Source organism: Solanum verrucosum, unplaced genomic scaffold (genome assembly GCF_900185275.1).
Source record: "Solanum verrucosum unplaced genomic scaffold, falcon-dt-bn FXZP01000007.1, whole genome shotgun sequence".
Lineage (NCBI taxonomy): Eukaryota > Viridiplantae > Streptophyta > Magnoliopsida > Solanales > Solanaceae > Solanum > Solanum verrucosum.
Genome location: NW_026020177.1, coordinates 3573552 through 3601150, shown reverse-complemented (window position 1 = coordinate 3601150; position 27599 = coordinate 3573552). Strand labels below are relative to the sequence as shown.

The 27599-nt window shown below is 31.7% G+C and overlaps 2 protein-coding genes across 2 annotated transcripts; one reads left to right on the top strand and one right to left on the bottom strand.

Moving 5' to 3' along the window:
- The first annotated feature begins 2924 nt into the window (after positions 1 to 2924).
- LOC125829065 (CENP-B homolog protein 2-like) lies at positions 2925 to 3518 on the top strand. The gene has a single exon (XM_049508338.1). It carries the CDS (start codon positions 2925 to 2927, stop codon positions 3516 to 3518), a length of 594 nt encoding a protein of 197 aa, XP_049364295.1.
- A 2526-nt stretch (positions 3519 to 6044) lies between these two features.
- LOC125829068 (calcium-binding protein CP1) lies at positions 6045 to 6895 on the bottom strand. Its single transcript, XM_049508341.1, has one exon. The coding sequence runs from the start codon at positions 6742 to 6744 to the stop codon at positions 6265 to 6267; it is 480 nt and encodes a 159-aa protein (XP_049364298.1). The 5' UTR covers positions 6745 to 6895; the 3' UTR covers positions 6045 to 6264.
- Positions 6896 to 27599: the final 20704 nt, after the last annotated feature.

The window sequence follows — 27599 nt, the reverse complement described above, 5'->3', positions numbered from 1 at the left end:
TCAACCAAATTAATCAACCTAAAACTAATTATTATTGTATCCAATTGATATGCAGTTGGAATCAAACTGGTATCCTACTTGAAAAATAGTAAAAACAAGTTATTATATTGTTGTCAAAATACCGTAGCAAAAAGATGTAATTGAGATTTCAACAAAATTAGTCAATCTAAAACTAGTTAATGTTGTATCAAATTGATATTGATTTGGAAAACTTAAGTGTAACATTGTATAGAATTGTTGTATACTATGTTTATGAGTTGTTTTTCAAAATTAAAAATTTAATATAACTCTAACTAATGTTGATATCCAATTTGTATACACTTGGTATCAAACTCGAAATTTAAGCTAAAGACTAACAGAAATGTATGAAGTTGGTAGGGTTGTTCATGGTTATGGTTAAAAAATCAAACCGAACCGCAATCCGAACCAAACCGATATTTGGTTAGGTTTGGTTTTAAATTTTGAAAACCGATATTATTTGGTTTAGTTTTGGTTTTACTAAACAAAACCCTCAAAAATAACCAAACTGAACCGATAAATTAGATATATAAATTTTATAATTATTTATATATTATTCATAAATAAAATATAAATATTTTATTAAATTTTAATTAACTTTAAGTCTTTAACTTTACAATTTTTTCTTAAGCCCAACCATAACAATCCTAAGTCCAAGTTCATTAAAATCTATTTTAGTCTTTACCTACCTTACTTCACATAAAATACACACACTTTCTCTTAATTGAAACATTTTGTTCGTGTAATGATAACTCTAGTATTGCTTCATTGCTTAATTGAACCGACAATAACTTTTATGTGGATTAAGAGTCTAAGTTGCAATCAACTATTTCAAATTTTATTTCCGTGGTCTTGGTATAGAATAATTGGTAGTATCCGGAACATGTTATTTTGCTATGCGGGGTCCACCAAATTTGCTAGAAGTAGTTCCAGTTACTTCACTCTCACTAATTGTGTCATCATCATTCTTGTTTCTTCCATAATGTCACTGTATTATATTAATTTCATGACAAGGCATATACATATAGATGCATAAATCATAGCAATTTCATGCCAACATTAAACAAATTTCATGCCAAAATAATATGCATAAAGAAACAATTTGAAAAAAATAATTCCTACTAACGAGCGTAGCATTTCATCAACTTCATTAAGACTCCACATTTATACAAATGTTAGAAAAGACACACCACATTTATTCAACTTTATGCCAATGCATATAGAAATTGATGCAAGAAATCATACCAATTTCATGCCAAACATATATTCGGATACCAATTTAAAACATAAGATGAACTATATAATACAAATTTCATATAAATTTTATACACATTGTTGCCCTTTGTTCGGGAAACAATTTAAAGAAATGAATGAAAGAAAAATAGAATAATTGAGAAAATAATTTAAATAAAAAATTTACCCTCACAACTTTTTTGACCTTTTTGGACTTTGGAATTTTCGAATCATTGTCCAATGTTGCTCTTCTTTTGGAGGGTTTTAATGGTTGACCCATATCCACATTTATTGATTTTTTTGTTTTTTCTCGCTTACAAAATCTGAGTCAGAATTCGAAGGGGTTTCCACGATTTTCCCTTTTCTCTTTTGTCCCTTTCGATTTGGAGGAGGAGTTGCAATTTTCTTTGCTTCTCTTTTCTTGTCCCATTCTAGGCTTTGTTTCTTCTTTTGAGGGGTAACACACCGGTTCGCCGGATTTGCATTTTTGTTGGTTGGTGGCGGAGTTTGAGACAATATGTTAAAAGTTGGAGATTCAAAATCAACATTAGAACTCGCTTCTACTAATCTTGGGCTTTTTCTATGAGTGTTCTTTGACATGTTTATTAGTTTCTTAGTACTTTGATGAAGATTTGATTCTCTTTTGAGTGAACATAGAAGAATATGGTGAGAGAGATTTACGGTTGAACAGTGAAGAAGAAGACAGTTTGAACGTGGGGGTGGGGTAGGGGTGATAGCGTGAGAATTGGATAGAAACGTGGTTGGGGTGGATAGTTGACTTGTGACAGTAAAAAAAGTGTATTTGAAAAGTAAAAAATCCCTAAAAATGTTTATTAGATAATTATGATTGACTCTTTATTTTAATTTTATTTATATAACCTATTAATTAAATTATAAAATATAATTATAAAAAGACTAATTATTTAATAAAAATGAATTAATTATTTTTTTAATAAAATGAAATGTTATAACTCACAATTAAAATGTTATATTTTAAAAGTAGATTTAAAACCGATAATATTATTTTTTAAATATATATGTGGGGTAATTTTTTCTTTATATAATCATGTGTGTTCTGATTGGGCAGTGCTTATAAAATGTGAATCTTAATCACATCAAAAGCTGGTCAAATACTTTAAATATAAACTACATTGGATCTTTCCAATCTTAATTAATGCTTTTCACATTAGCAGTCAACGTTGCTATCCGATCTGAAATTTCATACTACTTTAAAATCTTTATAAATTAATATAGGTGGGATCATAAAATTTTATTATTTTATAGAGATATTATTTAATCAATAAATTAATATTTATTAATTTAAAGAATGATTTGAGATTTAATGAGGTTAATTTTGATTGTATCAAAATCATTATATCTTACAAATTTATATATCATATTTATTGATTTCACATATAAAAATAGTATACATAAAGTACAACAAATATATCAAAATCATTATATCTTACTAATTTATGTATCATATTTATTGAATTGTCATTATCATGCAAACAAAAGAGCATGGATGACAAGTGTGTTTTTTGATGAATATATTTGTTGGTTTGATCACAAAATGCATGGTAGACGAGTTTTGCTCATGGATGACAAGTGTGTTTTTTGATGAATATATTCGTTGGTTAGATCACAAAATGCCTGGTAGATGAGTTTTGCTTATGGTAGATAATTGTCCAGCCCATAATAGAAATACTGAAGGACTACAAAATGTTGAATTGCTTTTCTTGCCACCCAACATGACATCCAAAATTCAACATTGTGATGCTGGAATAATAATAGCTTTCAAGATGTATTATCATAACAAATTTTACCGTATGATATTAGAAGGCTATGAAGTGGGACAAATTGATCCAGCAAAGATTAATGTTTTGGATGCTATCAATTTTGCAATCTCTGCTTGGACAACAAATGTTCAGCAAGAGCCAATAGCAAATTATTTTCGACACTGTAAAATTCGTTCAGGGGATGCAATCTCAGAGAATTTGAACGAACCCACTTGTGAAAACATCATTCATGAACTTGAGGTCATGATTAATGATCTCGGTTACCACAATAAAATGGTTGTTAATAACCTGTTGGATTATCCGGGCGAAAGTGATACATGTCCAGAGGTCCAAAGCTTAGAAGAAATTGTGGATACCATCGGAAAAAGCAATGTTGATGAAGTTGAATATGATATTATATATTTGGAACCAGTTACGCGTAAGGAAGCACTTATTGCATCTAGAACTCTTCATAATTTTATGGTGTAGTTAGAAAAGACAACGCGGGAGATCTTGGATGCAACAAGAAAAGTTAGAGATGAGCTTCAACTAGATTTAAATTTTAAGAAAAAACAGAACACAATAGAATCATATTTCACTAAATTGTCTTAGATATATTTTTACTTTTAAAGAATTATTAATTTATGATATTAATGGGACCATATATTTATATAGGGGTCTTCTGAAAATATATTATCTTATTATCTTATCGAAATTGGTGATTTTTTCCATTGGCCCAAGTCGGGACCGAAGGAAAATATTACTTTAGAGAGATTATTAATTTATCGAGTATTAATTTATAGAGGTTTTACTGTATTAATGGGCATACAGTAAAATCTCACTAAATTAATATAAGTGGACCATAAAATAACGAAATCTCAGAGAATCTGAATGAACCCATTTGTGAAAACGTCATTCATGCACTTGGGGTCATGATTAATGATCGATGTTACTGCAAATAAAATTGACGTCAATAACCTGTTGATTCCCCGGATGAAAATGACATGTTTAGGAGTCTAGAGCTTAGAAGAAATTGAGGATATCTTCGGAAAAAATACATTGTTGATGATGAAGTTGATGATGATACAATACCTTTGGAAGCAGTGATGAGTAAGAAAACACTTATCGCATCTAAAACTCTTCACAATTTTATTGTGTAGTTCGAAAAGAAACATTGAAACTTTTGGATACAATAACAAAAGTTAGAAATGAACATTAACTAGAATTAAATTTTACCATAAAACAAAACATTATAGAATCATATTTCAATAAATTGTCTTAGATATATTTGTACTTTTAAAGAAATATTAATTTATAATATTAATGGGACCATATAATTATATAGGGGTCTCCTTAAAATCTATATCTTATTATCTTATCGAAATGTGAGATTTTTTCAATTGCCTAAGTCGGGACCGGAGAAAAATATTATTTTTGAGAGATTATTAATTTACCGAGTATTAATTTAGTGAGATTTTACTATACTTTGGGCCATTCCCAAATTTGAATTTTTAAGATATTTGATCTCGATTTTTTGAATTATGAATCGAACTTGTGATATTTTTTTAAAAAAATTATGAATATTGAAAGTAGTATTATAAATTTTTAAAATCTGGAAATCTGACATTTTTACACCTTATATGTATTCCTACTTGTCATATGGGTCCAATACTAATAACTTCAATTTTCAGAGGTTCAATAAATACTATTATAATATTTCGTCTAATATAAAATTAAATAGCATGACCGTACAATGACGTTAATCCTTGTTAACAATAAAAAGTGATATATTCTAAGGATCAAACAATTAGGTAAATTAAGGTTGTTAAATGCTAGTCTATCATAATTAACGATCCAAAAATCAAAATTGAAAATCTAAAATATCCAAATCAATTCATTCAAAACTAAACCCATCCAATCCCAACTTATAAGAATTGGATTTGAATTGAAATTCCTTCAATTTGAATATCAAAATTTCAAACCAAAAATTTCATATTCAATCTGATTGGTCCGAATGCACACCCCTATGTATAATATTCTATTTATCTCGGTTTATTATTTTTATTTAATCAAGCATGACTTTTAAAAGACATATAAATTTAAATTTTATAATCTTGATAAAATTTTATCTAACATATCAAGATATATTTTAAATATTATAATTTTAAATAAATCATATAAAAATATTGAATTAGAGAGTTATATAAGATGGGACAAGTACATTTTAAGCAGATTAAGTAAAAACATATAACGCTTAGAATTGAAATGAATGAATTATTTATTTAGAAAGTATCAAAAGTTACCTCTTTTAGTTAGAAGGGAATGCTTCCAATTTATTTAACAATTTTAATTGGACACAAAATTTTGGAATTATTTTTAATATAAACTTGTGGCTTAAAATATACATAGACATAAAGAATTACATATTCCACTTTCAATCCTCAATATTAATTAGGAAAAAATGCCCTCATCTGCAACCTTAGCCTAAGATGAAACAAAAACATATCGAAAATCTAATAGAAAGTACCTTCACGAATATTTGTATTGAATTCACTAAAATTTGAGGCATGTTAATACATTATCCTTACGAATATTTCACCCAATATAAGTATATCTCACGATTCAACAAGATCTTCTAATATAAAACTAGAAATCAAAAACTAACAAAAACAAATTAAGATAAACCCAGCACAATGAAATATTATAAGAGACTAATTTCTCTTCTATATATCAATCTCATACACTTTGTGATAGAGGACGATAAGATTTATAGGGAAACATACATGAGGTTCAAGCCATTAATGACAATAAGATTAATGGCAAATGTTGAAACGGTAATTTTCAGAATTAATATGCAACATTAAAAAAAATGTATTAAAATACTCTAATAGACAATAAAGTCTATTGAAGGTAGGAAATGAAGATTGTCAACCCAATCTTTTTCCAATTGGAAAGTAGTATTTAATTGTAGATTCAATTGTCTTTTACAATTGTTTATGGAAAGATATATTTTTATTTGAGATATGAAAACTTGTTTTTCAAACAAAACAAACAATATAATATCAAATAAAATCAGAAAAAGTAGTACACAAAATGATGGTAGTAGAACAAGTCTTTTTGTTTCTCAAAAAACATGGGAAGCACCACGCTGCTTTGAACTTAACGAAAATTGAAAATTACAAAAAAATACTTGTTCACCTAATCTAACATTTAACATCTTCATCAATGGAACAAATTAAAGAGACAAAATTTGGAGAAAACCTTCATAGGTAACACCGCCATTTTCTTCACCATGGCCCAATTTAATCATAGCCTTAATATCATCATCATCAACTTGAAGCCCAGCCCAACTCAAATAACTCTTCAAATCCTCAACCCCAACTTTACCATCTCCATCTTTGTCAATCACCTTGAAAACATCCTCCATTACATTCATCCCTGTTCCATTTTTCCTCTTCTCGTCGCCGTTTCTGTTTATAGAACTATCCAAAACCTTCTCGAAATCCTCAAATTCAACATATCCGTCTTCGTTTGAATCGGCCACCGTCATCATCGTACCAATCATATCGTCGCCGACGAATCCACCGTACGATGTCCGGAGATCTTCTCTGCTAATCTTTCCATCGCGGTCAACGTCTAAAACGTCGAAAGCTGACCGGAGATTTGGTTTTCCGGCTCCGGCGGCAGAATGCAAAACACTTCCGGTGGGACACATTTTCCGGTGTGTTTTGCAGGTAATTGAAGAACTAAAATCTTTTGTAAATTGAAGAAATTGAAAAGGTTGTAGAGAATATATGAGTAAAATAAAAAAGGATGGCGAATTTATAGGAGAATTCCAATGGATACTGAAGTTCTCCCAAAGCTTGGTTGACAAGTTTTAGGAATTTGAAGTTGGACTATGTAAATATTATTTTATAAATAACGTATTTTTGGGGACTAATTTGTAATATTCAACGTTTCCTTTAAAAGATTTGGTCTTACGCGAATATAATGGGCGTATGCGATGACATCACGAAATATGTTCTACGAACACAGAGAAATAAATGGTTGCTATGATTTAGGATCCAGTGTACTACAAAGACTCCTGTCCTTTCTTTTTAAGAAATTCAGTAAATACATTTGACTTATTTTATAGAAACTATTTAAATATACTTTTATTTTTTTAGATATTTATATTTAAAAATTTATAATATACGTGACATTAATTATTTTTAATATTTTAATATTTTTGTTCTTTTACGTGATATCTTTTTTATAATACATCATTACATAATATTCGAATATTATTGTTATAAACAGTGGCGTAGCCACAACCATTCTAGGGTGTCCAATTGGACATTATTCGCCAGAAAATTATGTTGTATATATATGTCAAATTCTACATTTAAAGATATATATTTAAAGTTGGACACCCTAGTCAAAAGCTATGTCTTTGGTGTAGTGGTAATAGGTGTTCATTTGGATGAAGGAGTTTCGTGTTCGAACCCTAAATATAACGAATGTTATTATTGCTATAGGTATAACATTATTATATAGAAGTAAAATATAATATGAAAAATTGGTTTTAAAGAAAAATCTTATAGTAATATATATATATATGTATGTAGTTGTAAATTAAAATATAACATTCATTATCCAAATTTCAGTCAATTCAATTCTTTCTTATCATTTTTTATTACTAAAGGCTATAGAACATCGATTTGAATTGTATTATCACCATTTTGAAATTTAATTGATCTAAAAATCATTAAGCTCCCCAAGATTTTGAGAATAGATTTTAAAAAAGAAATTAAAAACATTGTTTGTTCATAAAAATTGATGTGTTTCTTTGAAAATTTGTCTTCAACATTTTTTCAAGTTCTTTTTTTGGATTTTTGGGTGAAATTTCATTGAAATTTTCACTTACAAAATATTAAATTTTAAAAAATAAATGAATGTCCAAACAAAATTTTAATTTCAAAAATTCTATTTTCTTTTTAAGTTTCACTTAAATCTATAACCAAATGATATTGAAGATTAAGTTAAGCATATTCTTTACGTATCTCTTTTTCGAAAATATATTTGTTGTATTTTCTACAAATAAATCATAATATTTTATCGTCCTCTTAGGGTAGTCAAAAAGATTCTTCCAACCTTACCAAGCAGAAAGCTCCAAAGTAGTAGAGTACAAAAAAGGGTGGAAAAGTTGTCACGCCTAAATGAATGAGCTCCACATATATATGAGAGGAAATGTCACACCGCTAGACAGAGTACATATTTGTGGTTTCTCTTTTTATTGTTTGATTTGATATTAGGCATATTAGGTGGTGGTTGAATAAAAGACTTTTTGTGTATATATTTTACTTTCAATTAAATGCTTTTATATTTCCTATCGCCTATGTTTGGCTTTTTCCACTAGGGAAAATAAAAACGTGTTCCTCAAAGTAGCTTATACCATTAAGGTCTTATTTGTTTGTTTGTTTATTAACTTTAAAATGTTTGAACTTAAATACATATTTGCAGAGGCGGTTCAACGTAATTGGAGGCCTAAAGTGAAATTTCAATTTGAGGCCTAAAATATAAACAAACTTCGTATACATATTTATTCAAAATTTATTTTTCTTACTCTATTTAGATGAAAAATATTACTCCCTCCGTCCACAATTGTTTGGCAGGTATACTAAAAATAGATGTCCAAGATTAATTGTCAATTTAAACAATCAAGAAATAATTAGTCACTTTTTTCCAATTCTGCCCTTAATGATTGTGTAGTTCAATTGAAAAGTTATGTAGACTTTTGGTATTTTTGATATAGTAGGGTTATATTAGTCAAATTACACCTTGTATTAAATTTTCCTTGAGGGATGTGCATGACCTTACCCTAACAAACAATTGTGGACAGAGGGAGTAGTATTTAATGTTGTTTTTTCAGTTATTGATTTTAGGTAAGATTCTATCAACTCAGTATTTAAAAACATCCTTCAGTGTGAGGTGATAATAATATGAATTGTTAATATAACTCTATAAGTAAAGTGACAAGTATTAAATAACGATAAGAGTTAGAACCATAGAATCTGATATAAGAAGATGATGACTTGATTTACCACATTTCTATATGTTTGCTGTAATGCTTGAAACAAAATAAAAAAGAATTTGTAATGCTCTTTGCTCAACCCTCTTCACTATTAATTCTTATTTTTAACAAAGGACAACATATGTTAAACTGAGTAAAATAATATCTTTTTTAAAAAATATACTTTTTATTATAAATAATCAATTTTTTCTATAAAAAATTTAACACATAATTTATTTTTGATAAAAATTTGGGGTCCCCAAAGCATAAGCCTTATTTTACAAAGGGAAGAGAAAGCCCTGCATATTTGAATGGTAAAATATTTTATTCAAATTTAAAGACTACTTATTTTTTCGAAATGTGAATATATACAACTTATTTTTATTTAAAAGTTAGTAATTTTTAAAAATATTAAAAATTAAATTGATCTAATGTTATTTTAATAAAAATCTAAAATAATTATTTGGGGGTTGGTGATGGTGATGACCAACGATATTGATTGTGAGTGTCAATTGGGGATGGTATTGTGTTGTTCATTAATGATGATGGTGATTGTGAGTAGTAGTTATAACGATGATGGTGGTTCACGATAGTAATTAATAGTGGTTGGTGGTAGTGCCAGATGATAATTATGATAGATGATATTGGTGGATGATGATGTGAATAACCAAACTCAAGTTTTATAAAATCGAAGCGAAGAATCGAACGTTCACCCCTTCCTAACTCGATGCACGATTGGACTATTTTGAGAAGCTCATCATCTTTTATATATAGCTCCTTCCACTCAACTTGTAAGGGTACTATATAATGCTTACGTACGCCTACTCCACACTGTAGATAAATGATACTAACTAGGCACACATAGAAATCATAAACTTAGAACCTCATACAACTATATACTATCTTGGGTACACATCCTAAGGCTCTTCTTTATCTAAAGATTTGGCCACCGTTCACTGTTTTCATCTAAGGGTCACATATACAACACTTTTACCCTCACATTGGTTACAAGTTTAACATCTTATTTCCTCGCATACGCTATGCAGGCCTACTAGACCAAATCTCAAAACTATCATTATCACCATCATAATGCTATAGTTCTTATGTTCATCTAAAATTGAAGTTAAGCATGTAGTACTAAACATGGATAGTGATAACGCTAAACTATACTTCACAATTAAAGTATAGACGATCGTATGCAAAATAACAAGCACGCTATGTTACAATCAAATATTTAAATGGGGAAAATGGTAACAAATGATTTGTTTCAAGATCACAAGTATCGATATTACTTTAGTAACACAATAAGCGATATCTCAATACTGAAAACGACTAGGGGTATATATGTGCAATTTTGATGGGGCTACAACTCCATACGCAATAATTAACTAGTCCACAATCATGGATATAATTTGGCCAACATTATATTCAAAGTTGTCTTGACCCAATGAATGTGTATGTCTTGGATTCCTTCATACTCCAAAGCCCTGTTATTCAAAACATTAAATATTGCTTGAGTGGGTTTAGACTATCTCTTGGTGTAACCCTTAAATGAGAAATTAATCGAATTAGACTATATCCAGTTCTAATTCAAGGATTAATTTCTTAAGTCCCCACTAATTAAGCCTTACCTAACTTCACTTTCCTTTTCCAAGCAAAAGTGAAATTAGAGATTTCAATCAATGTTTGCAACTATCGTTTATTAGATTAAACCTCAAAGACAATACTACCTCCATCCACTTTTAGTTGTCATGGTTTCCTTTTTTAGAGTCAAACGATAAGAAATGTCACGCCCCAAACTAGAGAAGGCGTGACTGACACTCATCACCTTAAGCAATCGAGTTAGCCACATAAACATACCAACTGACTCAATTGAGGGCTTAGAAGGTCGGGCAGCATAACATCTAAAATACTATGACTGGACCCTTAATGTCATAACCTGAATATCAGCAGGTCATATAGACGAAGGTAGACAAGCCAAAGATAATAAGGTACTAGTTAGCCGACAAGGCTACAATGAAGATATACACACATACATACATATCTATACATGCCAAGCCTGTGTGGCTGGAAACTGGAAGCTGCAGAAAGAAACCCAGAATACTGTGTCCATAATAGCCTCTATGAGTGACATAAGCACTGGTCGAGACAAGGCCTCGATTATACCCAAACTGTACAATAAAAGTAACATCCTATGAAAGATCCAAGAAGAAGTGGAGCTTACCAACTCACAGCTGAACCCCAAATCCTAGCAGAGGGGACAATCAGAATCCCTACCTGGACCTGCACACACGAAACAAAAATGTGTCCCTTGGCAACGGGACGTCAGTACGAATAAAAATGTACTGGTATGTAAGCCAAAAAATAGAATAATAAATAGTTACTGTAAAAATGGGAATAAAGATACCACCTGAAACAGAAACTCCGGTAGCCACCATGGCTGACATCAAACCTTATATAAATTAAATATGCATGGTATGCTCGCATAATCGTATGTCGTGAATATATATATATATGCAAATGCATGTCATACCCAACCAAGTGCTAGCAATGGTGGTGCCTTCCGGTAGAGAACCAGGATCATATCCACCAACTTGTGGCCATCTGTGTCTCATACGTATAAATATAGGCAATAGGCCTCATACCTTCCGATTATAGCTCAGAAGTAGAATGCATAGCATGTAATGTCATGGATCCGTAATGCATTTGTTACCTGAATCATGTTGCCAATCTTGGCTCATTGGTACTCTTGTCCTCGCAATCTTGTAATCACTTTCGTATCACATGTAAATATCTCGTGAAACTTATATACTTGTAGATTAAACTGGAACACTTAACTTGGATTTAGAAAGGCAACTTAAACTTGAGGATGTTCGTAAAGAGCTTAAAGTTCTTCACTTAGTATATATATATGTTTCCTTAGTGATTTGTAAAAGAAAGTATTCCAGAAAAACACGTACTTTAGTAGTTTAAACCTACGATTTATATTTAAGAGTTTTGGAGATCGACATTTTATTTTAAAGTTTTCAAAAATATAAATTAGCGAAGTAGGAGGACTGATTTCAAATTCATATTGTTCATCTCTAATCTTTTTAAGTTACTACACTTAAAGAAGAATAAGAATATGTACACATGGCCCTATAGTCAAGAGAATCAACAAGATGACATAAAGACGCCAAATACCCTATCTAACCGAACGAGTGGAATAGCAACATAATGGAGTCACAAAAATACACCAGCTGCAATATCAATGCCTTTCACCAAAGGTCTTTCTAGTAATATAGTACTAAAACAATATTAGACGATTTAGGATTCCAAAATTCGTGCTCAAAGGAAGTACAATGCTTAGCCTTAACATACCTCAATTATGGGTCTTGTTGTATCAATATGGATTGTACCCTTCCATACAGTATGTAATTTACAGAAAATCATGTCACACAACCATTACAGGCAGAATATTAACACGGCAGGGTCAAAATAGCAATTTAGATCTTACTAGCAGAGTAATTAGCTCGCCAGACCCTTTTTAAATGTATGCTTCATTACCTTTTCTTCTCCAAATTACAACCCCAAATTAATGACGTACATTCATTTTTGCAGCATCTATTAACAAGTGGAGGCCTACACAATAGTCAACAACAACCAAATAGAGTATGCATGCACAATAATAAAAACTCGGCGTATCGCCACACCCCTCCTCTCCAACCACAAAATAACCACAACCAAATCCAAACTATGAGTCTTCAAACCATTAAATCCAGAAAAATATGTGTAATACAGTCCTATAATTGCTCACTATAACCATAATAACTCAAACTTACGGCTTCCAATCACTATCTTGTGAGTTCGTCCAATAATTACGTTTGGAATCACGTCTTTATCTTCGTAAGCAATACGAGAATAAAAGGGCAGAACCTTAACTTAAAATTGATGAAGCTTATAGTATTTTAGCATGTCTCCTCAATTACCAAGAGTCTCCTCAAGCACAAGACGATGAACTAAGAAGAAGTCATTTCAAAAATGCAATGCAATAATAGAACCAACGTTACACTTATCTATCTTATAATTAATTACCCATCTATACTTCTTCATCTCTTCCAGACTCATATCAACAACAACCACACACAACCAAATTATTTCCAAAAATTCCAGCAACAACAACATCATAAATTACATCAAAAACAGCCCAACATCACATAACTATCAAAATGCGATTTTCCAGCCATCTATTCGTGTTCTTGCTTATATAGCATAGCTATAACTTGGAATCACTCAATAAAATGAAGAGTGAGAATTAATTATTACCTCCAAACAGCAGCAACACCACCTAAAAACGAGACTCCTTCACCACAAAGAATTCTTCAAATCACAAGCAACGAGGAGGAAAGAAGTAACACAATCTCTATGAACGTTCCGATGGTGACACCACGTTGAAATCTTGTAGATCTTTCCTTGGATGATAAGGGAACCTTTAGAGAGGATTTAGGACTGTTTTCTTCTTATTTTGGTCGAAAAAACTGAGTTAGAATGAAGGGAAACCAAATCTTATAGTGCTAAACCGACATAGGGGCGAGGGACCCACCTACATGTGCCTGCTTGTGCATTCTCACTAAAATCTGAATATCTCTCAATTCTGAAGTCGTATGGACAAATGATTTAGTGCGATGGAAAGTAGACTCGTAGACCTTCAATTTTATATATTGGGGTTCTTCTAAATCTTTATATATTGGGAGAAAAGTTCCGAGATAGTTAAACCAAATTTCAGAAGGTTTAATAAAGAAACTTACTCTAACCTTTGTCAACTTTTATTTCCCAACTTGCTTGACTTTAAATCTTAACTTACAATCATTGGGAGACTATATCACCTTATAAAACATCCTTATTAGCATATAAGACACTCTTTGTCTTACCCTAAAGGTATTGGTTAACTTAAACCTTACGAACGGGCAGGGTGTTAGAAGAGACATTCTTTAACTCGAACTTGTTTAAGGGCATCCTTGACCCATAACGTTAGTTTAATTCTTTGAGATTTACCACCCCCTATGCAAACTTATTCTTCTAACATGATACACCAATTCATATAAACCTCATACACTCATGCAATGATACGCATACTATGCGGAAGAACCACAGGGTCTCACAAGAAAACTGACTAACATTTTATGATGTATTATTTCATCTTATTGATATGCAAAAAAATCAACCTATAGCACTTTTCGTATAGTTTTTGAATATCTAAATTTTTTGTTTAAAATATTGAATTGATGTAGTCTAATTTAACTTTGAAAATTAGTCAAATTTACTTTCGAAAAACACAACATGACAACTAAAAACGGACGCAAGGAGCAATAGATTCATGCATAATAATTGGTTTTAGAACTATTTAATCAGTACTCATTCAAGTTCACATCCCCCATCATGCATACACACTCCTAGCAGGGAATACTTGCACATAAGAGAATGATGACCTAAAATCCCTCAAATTAACATTAAAAAATAGAAATAATTTATGCTTAAGAGTCAAATAAGTTGGTAAAATACCAATTTATCAAACCCTTAAATTTGAACTATTGCTTGTCCTTAAGCAAAAGACTCGCGAAGCATAGAATTTACTCGGGCTATTATTGACATAGGGAATGCGCAACTATATACTAGGAATCAACCATACAAACAACAAAAGATTCTATATACACACAAAGCACAATTGATTCCCACCATCAAAATCTTGATATAATAGATATCCCGGTAAGAGGAGGATAAAAATAAGTCAGCTCACTCTAGTCCCCTACGATAAGGATTTCCACATGACAAGGTCAACCTCTTTGAAATGTTTTCTCATTCAAAATCAACTTTCAACTAAAATTCAGGGACAATAATTCATTCAATCTTATCTACAAGCATCTCAAGTCAATGACATTAACCTTCAAGGTTTCCTAAGAATTCACAACAAACTTGTTGCATCCATTCAACTCAATTAAAATCATGACCTCACCATTCACTTGAAGAATATGATTCTACTCACAACAAAAGAGAATTCCACTCACATGTCATGTAATCATATCAAGGGATTATAGATCATACAAAGACACTCACTCTCATAAAAAAAATTCAAGCTTACACACATTGAACTATAGGCTTGTTCGGTATATAAATTTCCACTAATGTTAAATGACAAAGCTAGGAATAACCAAGAAATTGCGGTTCAAAATATTGGTTAGGGGTAAAAGGAAGCATATCATTTGGTACAAGTGACTTAAAAATCTCCCTAATTCTATCACATCTCACTTTGAACATACATCTCACTTTCTATCTCTCTATTTCTCTTATGAGTTCAAGAACAAACAATAAATTTATTCTAATAGTGATCAAGCATCAAAATAGTAATTCAAGAACACAAGAGTAATTTAAATGACAACTAACTTCATCCATAGATTCTATACTCAACAATCATTTGCAGTCGCAGCCCTAGAACAAGAATTTTTAGCCAATCAATAATACAAAAATAATTATTTTCATGCAAAGTATTGTCTAAGAAAAAGTAGAATATAACAAATCTAATAGTTAATTCTTTTCTCTTCCTCTTGAGCTGAAAAATATGAAGGAGCCCTACAAAAGAGGCACAATATTCTATTTATAGAGTTTGAGAAATAATCATTTTTGCTTCTTGTATTAGGACTTCGACCAAAAGCTGGGAATTAATCGGGGTGGCCTTGGTGTGGTGCGCCAGGTTGAGCTCACACAAGTTTTTCCCCTAACGCGGTGCGCCTGCAGTACGCCAATGCTTAATCCTAGAAGTTTCACTCCTGGCGCAGAGCGCCTACAGTACGCCACTGAAGATCATCTGAAGTTCTGGGTCTGGAACATCGTGCCTGCAGTGTACGCCTGCCCAATTTTCTCTTGTTTGTTTTCTTTTGAGCATTTTGTTGATTTACTTTCAGCTCTACCCTTTCATTTTGTTGGGTTTTAAAGGTGTGAACAGAAAATGAAGAGTTGTGACTCTCCTGAAGGGTTGTGACTATGCCGAAGGATTGTGACATTTATTAAAGGTTGTGTCCTTTCTAAAGTGTTGTGACCGTTTGAAAAGGTTGTGCCTTTTCCAAAGTGTTGTAACCTTTCTGAAAGGTTGTCTTCTTTCCGTAGAGTTGTTACCTTTACCCTTTGTTGGCTATAAATAGAGAGGCTTTCTCTCATTTTCTGCACTGAATTCTTCCCTTCTTTTGCATACATTTATTACAAAATAAAATCGATCGATCGTGTCTATGTGTGTTATTCGTTGCTGTCATTTTGAGTTCGTTGAAATTATCGAAGTTTGAGGTACCGCTACTTCTTTAATGGTTTATCCATTTTATCTTGGGAGGAATTAATTTGCAACCTCGGGTAATTGACGGGATTAAATTTCTTAAGGACACACAGTGGGTTCTATGGACTCGGATAGTTCTTTGTTGTTTTTCTTTTTATCGTTTATTATTTCTGGTTTGCTAATCTGAATACATGAGATAACAAGCTTAAGAAATTTAATATTGATGGTATTTTTTGTGGTAAGGAAATTACTTTTATTTTCTGTGTTCTTTTTATTGAAAAAAAAGAGAGGATTATTTTATCATATGATAAAAGAGATTTGGGATGAATTAGTACTACTTTAATATGTTCGAGTATATTTTATGTAGTATGGTTTCCTTGGATGGGTAAGGTTATTTTTATTTTCTTTCCAAGTGCATTGAAGCATTACACCCCTTCAGTTTTCTTTTCAATAAAAAAAAGTTATTTTGTGCATAAAGGTTAAGATATGCACTTTAATTCTTTTTCTATATTCTTGGTTTTATATAACTATGAGAAGAAGTAAATGAACAAATGTTGTCTCCTAACAATATTTGAACATGAGTTTAGTTTCTTGTTGAAATTAAATGTCTTCTTAAGGAAAATAGGAATATGATGGAAACTGAGAAAAGAAAAAAAAATAGCAAGAAAAGTGACTTGCATGGAATCATCGCTGACAGATAGAATATGATTCAATGAGAGTAAAAATCAGGTTCTATCTTTATTTCCCTTGATTATTATTTTATTTTTCTATCCTTTATGAGTTATGAGATTTATTTCATAAATGTTAGGATAGATGATCATTTTGTGATGATCTCATAATATATCTTTATTACTATTAATATGTATTATGTTTGGAGGAGAAAAAAAAAACTTTTGTAGTTTTCTACTTCATGTGAAATGTCTGACTTTTGGAGACTAAAATCTTCTGCTTTTTTACTCCTTTGGTTTGAAGAATATAAAAACTTCATGAACAAATCAGATTATGCATTGGTTTGAAGAATATAGAAACTTCACCAATTTGTTAAATACTCTGTTTGAATGAATATTCTAGCTTGAAGAGTACAAAATCTTCGTTAGGAATAGTAAGGCTAAATGATTTGAAAAAGATAAATTCTTCATCGTTAGCTAGAAAAAGTGTTGTATTTGAGGTTTCTCGAGATTAAAACCTTTTTGGTTTACTACTCTATCTGAATGTGAAACTAATTCGAAGAATATAAAAACTTTATCATAATTCAAGGTTCATTCGGGTAACGATTAGAAGAATATAAAAACTCCATCGTTAAACTAGAAACAAGTTGTATAAAGATTGAATCTTTATTGTTAGTATTCTAAATACTAAGTGGTCTATCTAGTTGTGTCAGAAAGGAAAAAAAACACTAGTAACATAAAATTAGTGATTTTTGTGCCTGCAATGGGTGTTTCTATGAATTAAATCTCCAAAAAAAAAAGGCTTCGTGTTGCCTATGTGTATTTTGATGGTATACAATTTGAAAGCATGGAAAACAAATATGTGGAAAATAATTTCAAATACTTGAAAAATATTTTTGAGAACATATTTAAAATGTGGGGGGGTTCTTTACTTGTGATAAAGACAAAACTAGACTAACTATCTAATTTAAATTTGAAAGTACAAGATATGAAATATAATGACATTCTTGTATTATGTTAGACCCACAAAATTCTTGGAGTATATTTGATATTGTGGTTGTTGAGTCTCTCTTTACTAGTATATGATATGACTAGTATAAAACCACAAAATTATATTGCTCGTTCAAAAGAATTGTATTCTTTGATGAAAAAGTGTCACTTAAAATATTGTGAGTTTTCATGAAAAGATATGTCTATTAAAATAAATTTATTTATATAGACATGAACATTGGTGAAAAGTGATCTGTTATGTTTTTGTTGTAAAACAAACATTTGGGTCATATTACCCTTATTGGACCGAAAAGACTATGGTCATGGGTAATTCTATAACAAAATGAATGTTATAGAAAGGTTCTTCTGCGAAGGACATCTGGCAACGTGCTGATTCTAAAGCAATGTCTGTATTTGACAAAGTTATATAAATAAAGAACAAAATATTTGTAGGAAAAAGTTACCTCACGGAAGGTCTTTTCAAACTCATTGTTTCTGTTTGTTCTTACTTACCTGAATCAAATTGCTTGTGACATGAATACTTAGAACATGTCAATTACAAAACCTTGCAAAGACTGATCAACTTAGAAGTTTTGCCTAACTTCTAGTGCAATAAATCAAAATGTCAAGTATGTGTTGAATCCAAGTATGTTAAGCATACTTGTAAATTTGTTGAAAGGAATTTTAATTCTTTAGAATTGATTTACACTGACATCTGTGATATGAAGTCAACACCATCTCTTGGTGGGAAAAAGTGTTTCATAAATTTTATTGACAATTGCACTAGATAGTGTTATGTTTATTTGTTGAATGGGAAATAGAAACATATAGGCAATATAAAACTGAAGTTGAAAATCAGTTGGATAAAAAGATTGTCATGATTAGAAGTGGTAGATGTGGAGAATATAAATCTTCTTTTGCAAAAATATATTTGAAATAATGGAATCATCGATCAAATTACTGCACATACTCACCTCAATCTAATGAAATTGTTGACAAGAAAAAACCGAACTTTGAAGAAAATATTGAATGTCCTACTAATAAGTTTAGGTTTACCACAAAAATTATGGGGGATGCTATCATTATAGCATAAGAGAACAACAAAAAAATTGTATGTTCGGAAAGAGAGAAATAAAAAGTTGTGTTTGTTAATAAAGGGAGCAACAAATAAAAAAACTTTTGTTTGTTAAGAAAGGGAGCAACAAAAAGTTCTGTTTGTTCAAGCTTTGTTGTATCCCGATAGAGAATTGCTTATCGCCTCTTAAAGTATATACAAGCAATAACTCTTGAAAGATAGTGATCTAACAATTTCCAATACAGTCTATTCCATATTAGAAATGGAAACGAGGGAACTATTCCCAAACAGGTCAAAATAAGACCTAAGACTTTTGATTGTATGTTCATTGGATATGCTACAAATAGTAAAGCATGTCAATTTATGGTTCATAAGTCCGAACCGTTGGATAGTCAAGTGAAGGGTCTAAACGACCTTGGAAAGAACCAAAGGAGAATGTACTTAATAAAGAGATTCAGAGGCGTAGTAAATGACAATGGACAAATTACTTCCTTTGGATTTGATTTTGTAACATTTCTTCCTGAAAAATGAGTCTCATATATTCGAAGATGCTATGTCTTCTATGGACTCATTCTGTTTGGAAAGAGGTTGTCAATAGTAAGATAGATTCAATCTTGAGCAACCATACTTGAGAGTTGATTGATCTTCCTCCTGGAAATAAACCTTTGGGTTCAAAGTGGATCTACAAAAGAAAAAGAAAGTTGATGAAACTATTGACAAATACAAAGCAAGACTTGTTGTCATAGGCTTTAGACAATAAGATAGCCTTGATTATTTTGACACATAATAGCCAATAACTAGGATTATGTCAATTCATATGTTAATTGCGCTAGTTGCGGTATATGGCCTTCAAATTCGTCAAAATGGATGTGAAAACATTTTTTTTAAAATGGAGAATTGGAGGAAGAAATTTACATGGAACAACCTGAGGGCATTGTGGTTCCTAGTAAAGAAAAATAAAGTTTGTAAACTTGTTAAGTCACTTTATAGACTAAAAACAAGCGCCCAAATAATGACATGCGAAGTTTGACCAAACTATGTTGGCAAATGATTCAAGATTAATGAATGTGATAAATGTTTTTACATTAAAGACACTCCATATCACAAGGTCATTGTTTGTTTTTATGTGTATGACATGTTGATCATCAAAAGACACATTTCTGACATAAATTCTACTAAGTATATGCTAGAAAGTAACTTACATATATATGAAAAACATTGAAGTTACTGTTGTTAGTGAAAAATTACAAAATAACAGAATTACAAGATTACAATTGAAAAAAAAAATGAAGAAATAAATCTCTTCAGGCTGAAGCGCGGATATCTCGCTCTCTTTAAGGAGATTCTTTAAGGAGATTCAAGTCCACTGCAGCAAATGTTTTTCACCGGTCCAGCAGTAGTCCTTCTTGACTTGTCCCCTTCAGGATACAACATCCTTAACACAAAGTATAACTCAACAACTCTGGACAAGAGTTGAGTTCAAAGCTCCACAAAAAGAACACCTCCCTTCAACTAATAAGAACTCTCTTTTTTGACAAACTTTATGCACTCTATATTTTCTTGTGTATTGTGTATACAAATCAAATGAAGACCACCACTATTTATACTAGAAGAAGTCTTCCTAGGAATAAATAGGAAGATAATGAGGTAGTAAATAGTGAAAATAATGACCTTAGGAGTTACATAGGTTACAAGGTGTAATGGATGAATAAAGAATGAAAATAAAGAAACACTAAGCCACCAACGGCTTGCTACTGCACCAAAAAATTTGTAACATATGCACTAATTTGGTGTAATGTTGAATAGCATTAATGCAACAGTTATGATATGCAACGACAGCAAACTGAAAAACCACTAATGGTTGGCAGCAACGGCTATACTATGTTTTAGCAAATTAATATACAAAATATTAATATTAAAATGCTAATAAACCAACAATCCCCAACTTATTTTAATATTAGTATATCAGCTGAAAGAAGACTACTATGCATAATGAAGGTGTGCTCTGCATTGAACCTCCACTTAGTGAAACAGTAACTTTTACTCTAGATTCGTAGTGGTCTCAGACTTGAACTATGACTGCTTAAGGGAAATAAAATATCACTGCTCACACATAATAATCAAGGTATTGACATGAGCTTTAAAAGCCAACACGTTATGGCCATGTGCTATCCCGGTTTCATGAGTGCTTTTGAGAATAAGGCAATTCTCATAGGAAGCGACCTACCTCCACACTCACATAGGTGAAATCTGTTGAGAGTGCTCCTGTAATCTTAACACTCCACCCATACGGGCTACAGATATTCATTAAGAGTTTTATCAACTCATCCTTCACAAACTATAGGAAACAATGCAGTCACATCATAGGGAGGGAATAAAAAGACAGTGCATTTTTCACAACAAATCATCATATGATTAGTTTTTCCCTTTGAACCTGGTTATAGGATCTCTAGTCCCCAGGTTGGGTTTTCTCATATATGACTCAAGGATTTGTAGGCTTCAATCTCATCCCCCTCGATGTGCTCCAGACCTTTTCTCTTGTTAAGGTCTTAGTAAGAGGATCTGCAAGATTATCACAAGATTTGACATAATCAACATTAATGGTACCACTTGTCAAATACAATCTTACATTATTGTGTTTCCTCCTTATAGGTCTGGATTTACCGTTGTAATAACGGTTTTGAACTCTACCAATTGCAGTAGTGCTATCACAATGAATTAAAATAGGAGGAATTGGTTTTTCGAAATAAGGTATTTGAAACAATAAATCTCTTAACCAAATTGCTTCCTCACTAGCTGAAGCTAAAGCAATTAGTTCAGCCTCCATCGTAGAGTTAGCAATTATAGTTTGCTTTTTTTGTCTCCAACAAATAGCACCACCACCTAAAGTAAAGACATAACCAGTGGTAGAACAGGAATCACCTGATAAAGTGTTTCAATCTGCATCACAAAAGCCTTCAAGTACAACATAATATTTTTTATAGAACAAACCACAATTTTTTGTTCCAATTAAATATCTCATAACTCTTGTTATAGCATGCAAATGTTCATTACCTGGCTTGCTTGTAAACCTGCCAAGTACTCCTAGTGCATATGCAATATCAGGCCAAGTGCAATCAGTCACATATCTCAAACTTCTTATCATGCTAGCATATTCCTTTTGATTTATTACATCATTTTCACTTTCAACAGGAAATAAGTGAACACTTGAATCAAAAGGAGTAACAACATGCTTGCAATCAAGAAAGTTATATTTTTTTCCAAATTTTGTCAACATAATGTGACTGGTCAAGGAAAATTTCATCACATGTTCTTGTTATTTTTATTCCAAGAATAAAATTTGCCTCACAAAGATCTTTCACATCAAAATGGCTTCTAAGAATATTTTTAGCTTCATCAATAACATTCATGTTAGAACCAAAGATCAATAAATCATCAGCATATAGGCAAATAATCACATGTGAATTATTCCAAGACTTTTGACATATGCACTTATCACACTCATTTGTTTTAAAACCATTTTCAATCATGCAGGAATAAAACTTTTCATGCCATTGCTTTGGTACCTGTTTCAAGCCATATAGGGATTTAGTAAGTTTACATACTTTACTTTCTTGGTCTGCTTCAACAAAAGACTCAGGTTGTTCCATATAAATTTCCTCATTTAGGTCTCCATTTAAAAAAGCAGTTTTTACATCCATTTGATGAATTTGCAAATAAAAAATTGCTGCCATAGCAATTAAAAGTCTTATGGATGTAATTCTTGTTACCGGAGAAAAAGTATCAAAAAATTCTAGGTCTTCTAGTTGTTTAAAACCTTTTGCAACTAGTCTAGCCTTATATTTATCAATAGATCCATCCGGTTTCAACTTTTTTCGTAAGACCCATTTGCAACCAATTGTTTTACAACCCGGTGGTAAATCAACTAACTTCCAAGTTTTATTAGAAATTAGTGATTCCATTTCATCATTTACCGCCTCTTTCCAAAAAATGGAGTCATGTGAAGGACGCTTCTTTCAAAGTGAGAGGGTCATCTCCAACATTAAACACATAAAAATCAGAACCAAATTTTTTTTATACTCTAGCTCTTTTACTTCTTCTTAACTCAATATCATCAATTTCTTTATTTTCCAAAGTAGAAGTAGAAGAACTAGGTAGTGACAAAATATTTTGTTCAATCCTTTGACCCCCACTAGTTTTAGAATCAAAAGGAAATCCATTTTCATGAAAAATAGCATCACCCGATTCTATCACAATATTATCTTCAAGATTAAAAAATCTATAGGCTGTACTATTTAAAGCATAACCAAGAAAAGCATAAGTAGTAACTTTCTTACCCATTTTTGTAATTTTGGGATCCATTGGCCTCACAAAGGCTAGATAACCCCAAACTCTTAGATATTCCAAACTTGGCTTGTAACCTTTCCACAATTCAAAAGATGTCAATTTAGACTTTTTATGAGGCACACGATTCAACACATAACAAGCAGTTAAAATAGCTTCACCCCAAAAATTTAAAGGTACATGTGACTCAATAAGCATGGCATTAGTCAATTCAACCAAAGTTCTATTTTTCCTTTCCGCTACACCATTAGATGAAGAAGAATAAGGAGGAGTAATTTCGTGAATTATTCTCAATGATCTAACAAAAGAATTAAACTCATTTGACTCATATTCATGGCCTCTATCACTTCTAATTCTTTTTATTTTTCTTCCAAACTGATTTTCAACTTCATGGAGATAAACTTTAAAGTTTTCAAAAACATCACTTTTATTTTTCATGAAGTAAACATATGTAAACTTAGAAAAATCATCAATGAAAGTGATAAAATATCTATTACCTCCATGAGTTAAAATTCCTCCAAGTTCACAAATATTAGTATGAATTAATTCTAACAAATCAGTTTTTCTTTCAACTTGAAAATGAGGCCTTCTAGTGATTTTAGCTTTACTACAAGCATCACACTTTTCAAAATTCTTTTTAATCAGTGGGATTAATCCTAAACTACTCATGATTCCAACATAACGATCATTAATATGACACAAACGAGCATGCCAAAAATTGGTAGAAGAAAGCATGTAAACAGAAGTAGAAACTTTATTCATTTCAACATCCCATCACAAGCATACCCCTTTCCCACAAAAATACCCTTCTTCTCAATTACATATTGATCAGATTCAATAATTTGTTTGAAGCCTGCTTTATTAAGAAGAAAACTAGCTATCAATTTTTTTCTCATGGAAGGAGTATAAAGTACTTCTTTTAAAGTTAATACCCTTCTAGAAGTAAAACACAATTCGACATCTCCCGTTCCAAGCACTTGAGTTGTGTGAGAATCACCAAGAATGATGGTTTTGGGCTTCTCAAAATGAGTATATTTTTTTGAACCAGTCTTTGTCATAACAGACATGACGGTTTGCACCAGAATCAGCCCACCATCCATCAACACTCTCAACCATGTTTATGTCGGTAAGCACGGCCACAAAAGGTTCTTCGATAACGTTTACCTGAGGGTTAGGACCACGTTTCCAAAATCTGCAAAATCGAGCAATATGTCCACTCTTGCCACAAACAAAACACGGTCCCTTATCTTAAACTTCTTGATTTTGTGCTTGGTTATTTTCACCATTATTTTTCTTGGGAGGTCTACTTTTATTTTTCTTAATTTTTTTCTTCTTAGGCTTCAAAGAAGTATTTTTGTGAGTTTCAAGAGTAGCATTGTTTGACGTAATTAAATTTACCTTCGTTGTGATGTTGCTCTCTTCTTTTGTAAAAGTGCATCTTGGCCCCTTGCCTCTTCACCATCGTACTTTTCCACTTTCTCATGATGAGAAATAAGTTCTTCATCATCCATGGAGGTGTCATCAACTTTATTAGGATTCTTCTCAGTTAACACATAAGAAACATTGAGAAGACTTAAGTAGAAAAGTACTTTACCCTTCCATCTTTTGAAATGGTTACCATTGAATTGAAATGGCTTGTTAAGGTCTCCCATCTTGACATCCGCGGTTTTTTCAACTGTAGCCATTATTGAATCTCCTTTAAATTGTGAAAAATTACAAAATAACAGAATTACAAGATTATAATTGAAAATAAAAATGAAGAAATAAATCTCTTCAGGCTGAGGTGCGGATATCTCGCTCTCTTTAAGTAGATTCAAGCCCACTGCAACAAATGTTTTTCACTGGTCCAACAGTAGTCCTTCTTGACTTGTCTCCTCCAGGATACAACAACCTTAACACAAAGTATAACTCAACAACTCTGGACAAGAGTTGAGTCCAAAGCTCCACAAAAAGAACACCTCCCTTCAACTAATAAGAACTCTCTTTTTTGACAAACTTTATGCACTCTATATTTTCTTGTATATTGTGTATACAAACCAAATGAAGACCACCACTATTTATACTAGAAGAAGTCTTCCTAGGACTAAATAGGAAGATAATGAGGTAGTAAATAGTGAAGATAATGGCCTTAGGAGTTACATAGGTTACAAGGTGTAATGGAGGAATAAAGAATGAAAATAAAGAAACACTAAGCCACCAACGGCTTGCTGCTGCACCAAAAAATTTGTAACATATGCACTAACTCCATTTGGAGTAATGCTGAATAGCACTAATGCAGCAGTTATGATATGCAACGGCAGCAAACTGAAAAACCACTAATAGTTGGCAGCAAAATGGTTGGCAGCAACGGCTATACTAAGTTTTAGCAAAATAATATACAAAATATTAATATTAAAATGCTAATAAACCAACAGATGTGATTGAAAAGGTACTTAACAAGTTCAAGTATTTGAATTTCAATATTGACAAGACTCCAAAAAATGTGAGATTTGTACTTCAAAAGAATGAAGGCAAAAGTGACTCACAATTGGATTATGCTAGAGTATTGAGAAGTATGATATAAATATCATGAAGTGTACGCGATCAGATATAGCATGTGCTATTAGTAAACTGAGTCGGTTCACAAGTAATCTCAATCAAACTCATTGGAGGACAATTAAAATAGTTTTGAAGTATTTAAAACATACATAAAAACTATTGTTTTGCATTATAACTAATATTCAACAGTATTGGAAGATTATAGTGATGCAAATCGAATCACCAAGTCAAATGAAGTAAAATCCATGAGTGGATATATATTTACTCTTGGTGGAGGAGCAGTCTCTTGGAAATCTTTCAAACAGATATGTATCGCTCGCTCTACTATGAAATCTGAGTTTATCACTCTAGATAAGGCCGATGAATTAAGTTGAATGACTCTGAAATTTCTTGAAAGATTTTTGGCCCAAACCTTTAGCTCCAGTATGCATACACTGTGAGAGTTAATTTGCAATAGGTAGGGCATGGAACATGATGTATAACGGAAAGTCTCGTCATATATGGCGTAGACATAATACAGTTAGAGAACTACTCTCTAGTGGAATTATCATAATTGACTATGTAAAGTCAAAGGATAATGTGTCGGATCCACTTATAAAAGGCATAACTAGAGAGGGAGTTGATAGATAATCAAAGGGAATGGGACTATGACCGAGGAAAAGTCAGTGTAGCCGTAACTCTACCTAGAAGACTGGAGATCCCAAGATCTAGGTTCAAGGAGATCAAACAAAGTGACTGATGACGGTTTAACATTGTCAAAATATTTTTTTTATGGTCCATTCTCATGATAAGACAATGTTCAATAACAAGGATAAAGGCATTAGGACATTTTAATGGTTTCTAAGTTTGATACAGGGTATATCAAATAGTGTATCTACGGGATAATACATTTAGAAATCACTTATGTAAGTGTGAAGTGTAAGCCGCTTCAAGGAGAATCCGGTAAGGTCAGTTCTCTACGCACTTATAAACCAAGACGTGTTCATGGCTGAAGCGAACAAAACAATGAGAACCAAAAACAGTTCAAGGGTTGATTGTGTGACTTATGTTGTCTAGGTATACACCAAAGCTCGACGGTTCAAAAATATCAAATCTACCGATTGACCGAGTATATTCGATATATGCTCACTATGGAAAGTCCAAAGTGTTGTGACCTTTCTGAAAGGTTGTTTCTTTCCGTAGAGTTGTGACCTTTACCCTTTGTTGGCTATAAATAGAGAAGCTTTCTCTCATTTTTCTGCACTGAATTCTTCCCTTCTTTTGCATACATTTATTACAAAACAAAATTGATCGATCGTGTCTGTGTGTGTTATTCATTGCTGTCATTTTGAGTTCGTTGAAATTATCGAAGTTTGAGGTACCTCTACTTCTTTAATGGTTTATCCATTTTATCTTGGGAGGAATTAATCTGCAACCTAGGGTAATTGAGGGGATTAAATTTTTTAAGGATACACAGTGAGTTCTATGGACTCGGATAGTTATTTGTTTTTTTTCTTTTCGTTGTTTATCATTTCTGATTTGCTAATCTGAATACGAAAGATAACACGTTTCAGCTCCCATCTACTTAAATTTGTTGGCATTATCCCTGCAAGGGCTAATTATA

Bases quoted from the DNA above. Each gene is read 5' to 3' on its own strand.
- LOC125829068 (XM_049508341.1), bottom strand. From the start codon at position 6,744: ATGTGTCCCACCGGAAGTGTTTTGCATTCTGCCGCCGGAGCCGGAAAA.
- LOC125829065 (XM_049508338.1), top strand. From the start codon at position 2,925: ATGGTAGATAATTGTCCAGCCCATAATAGAAATACTGAAGGACTACAA.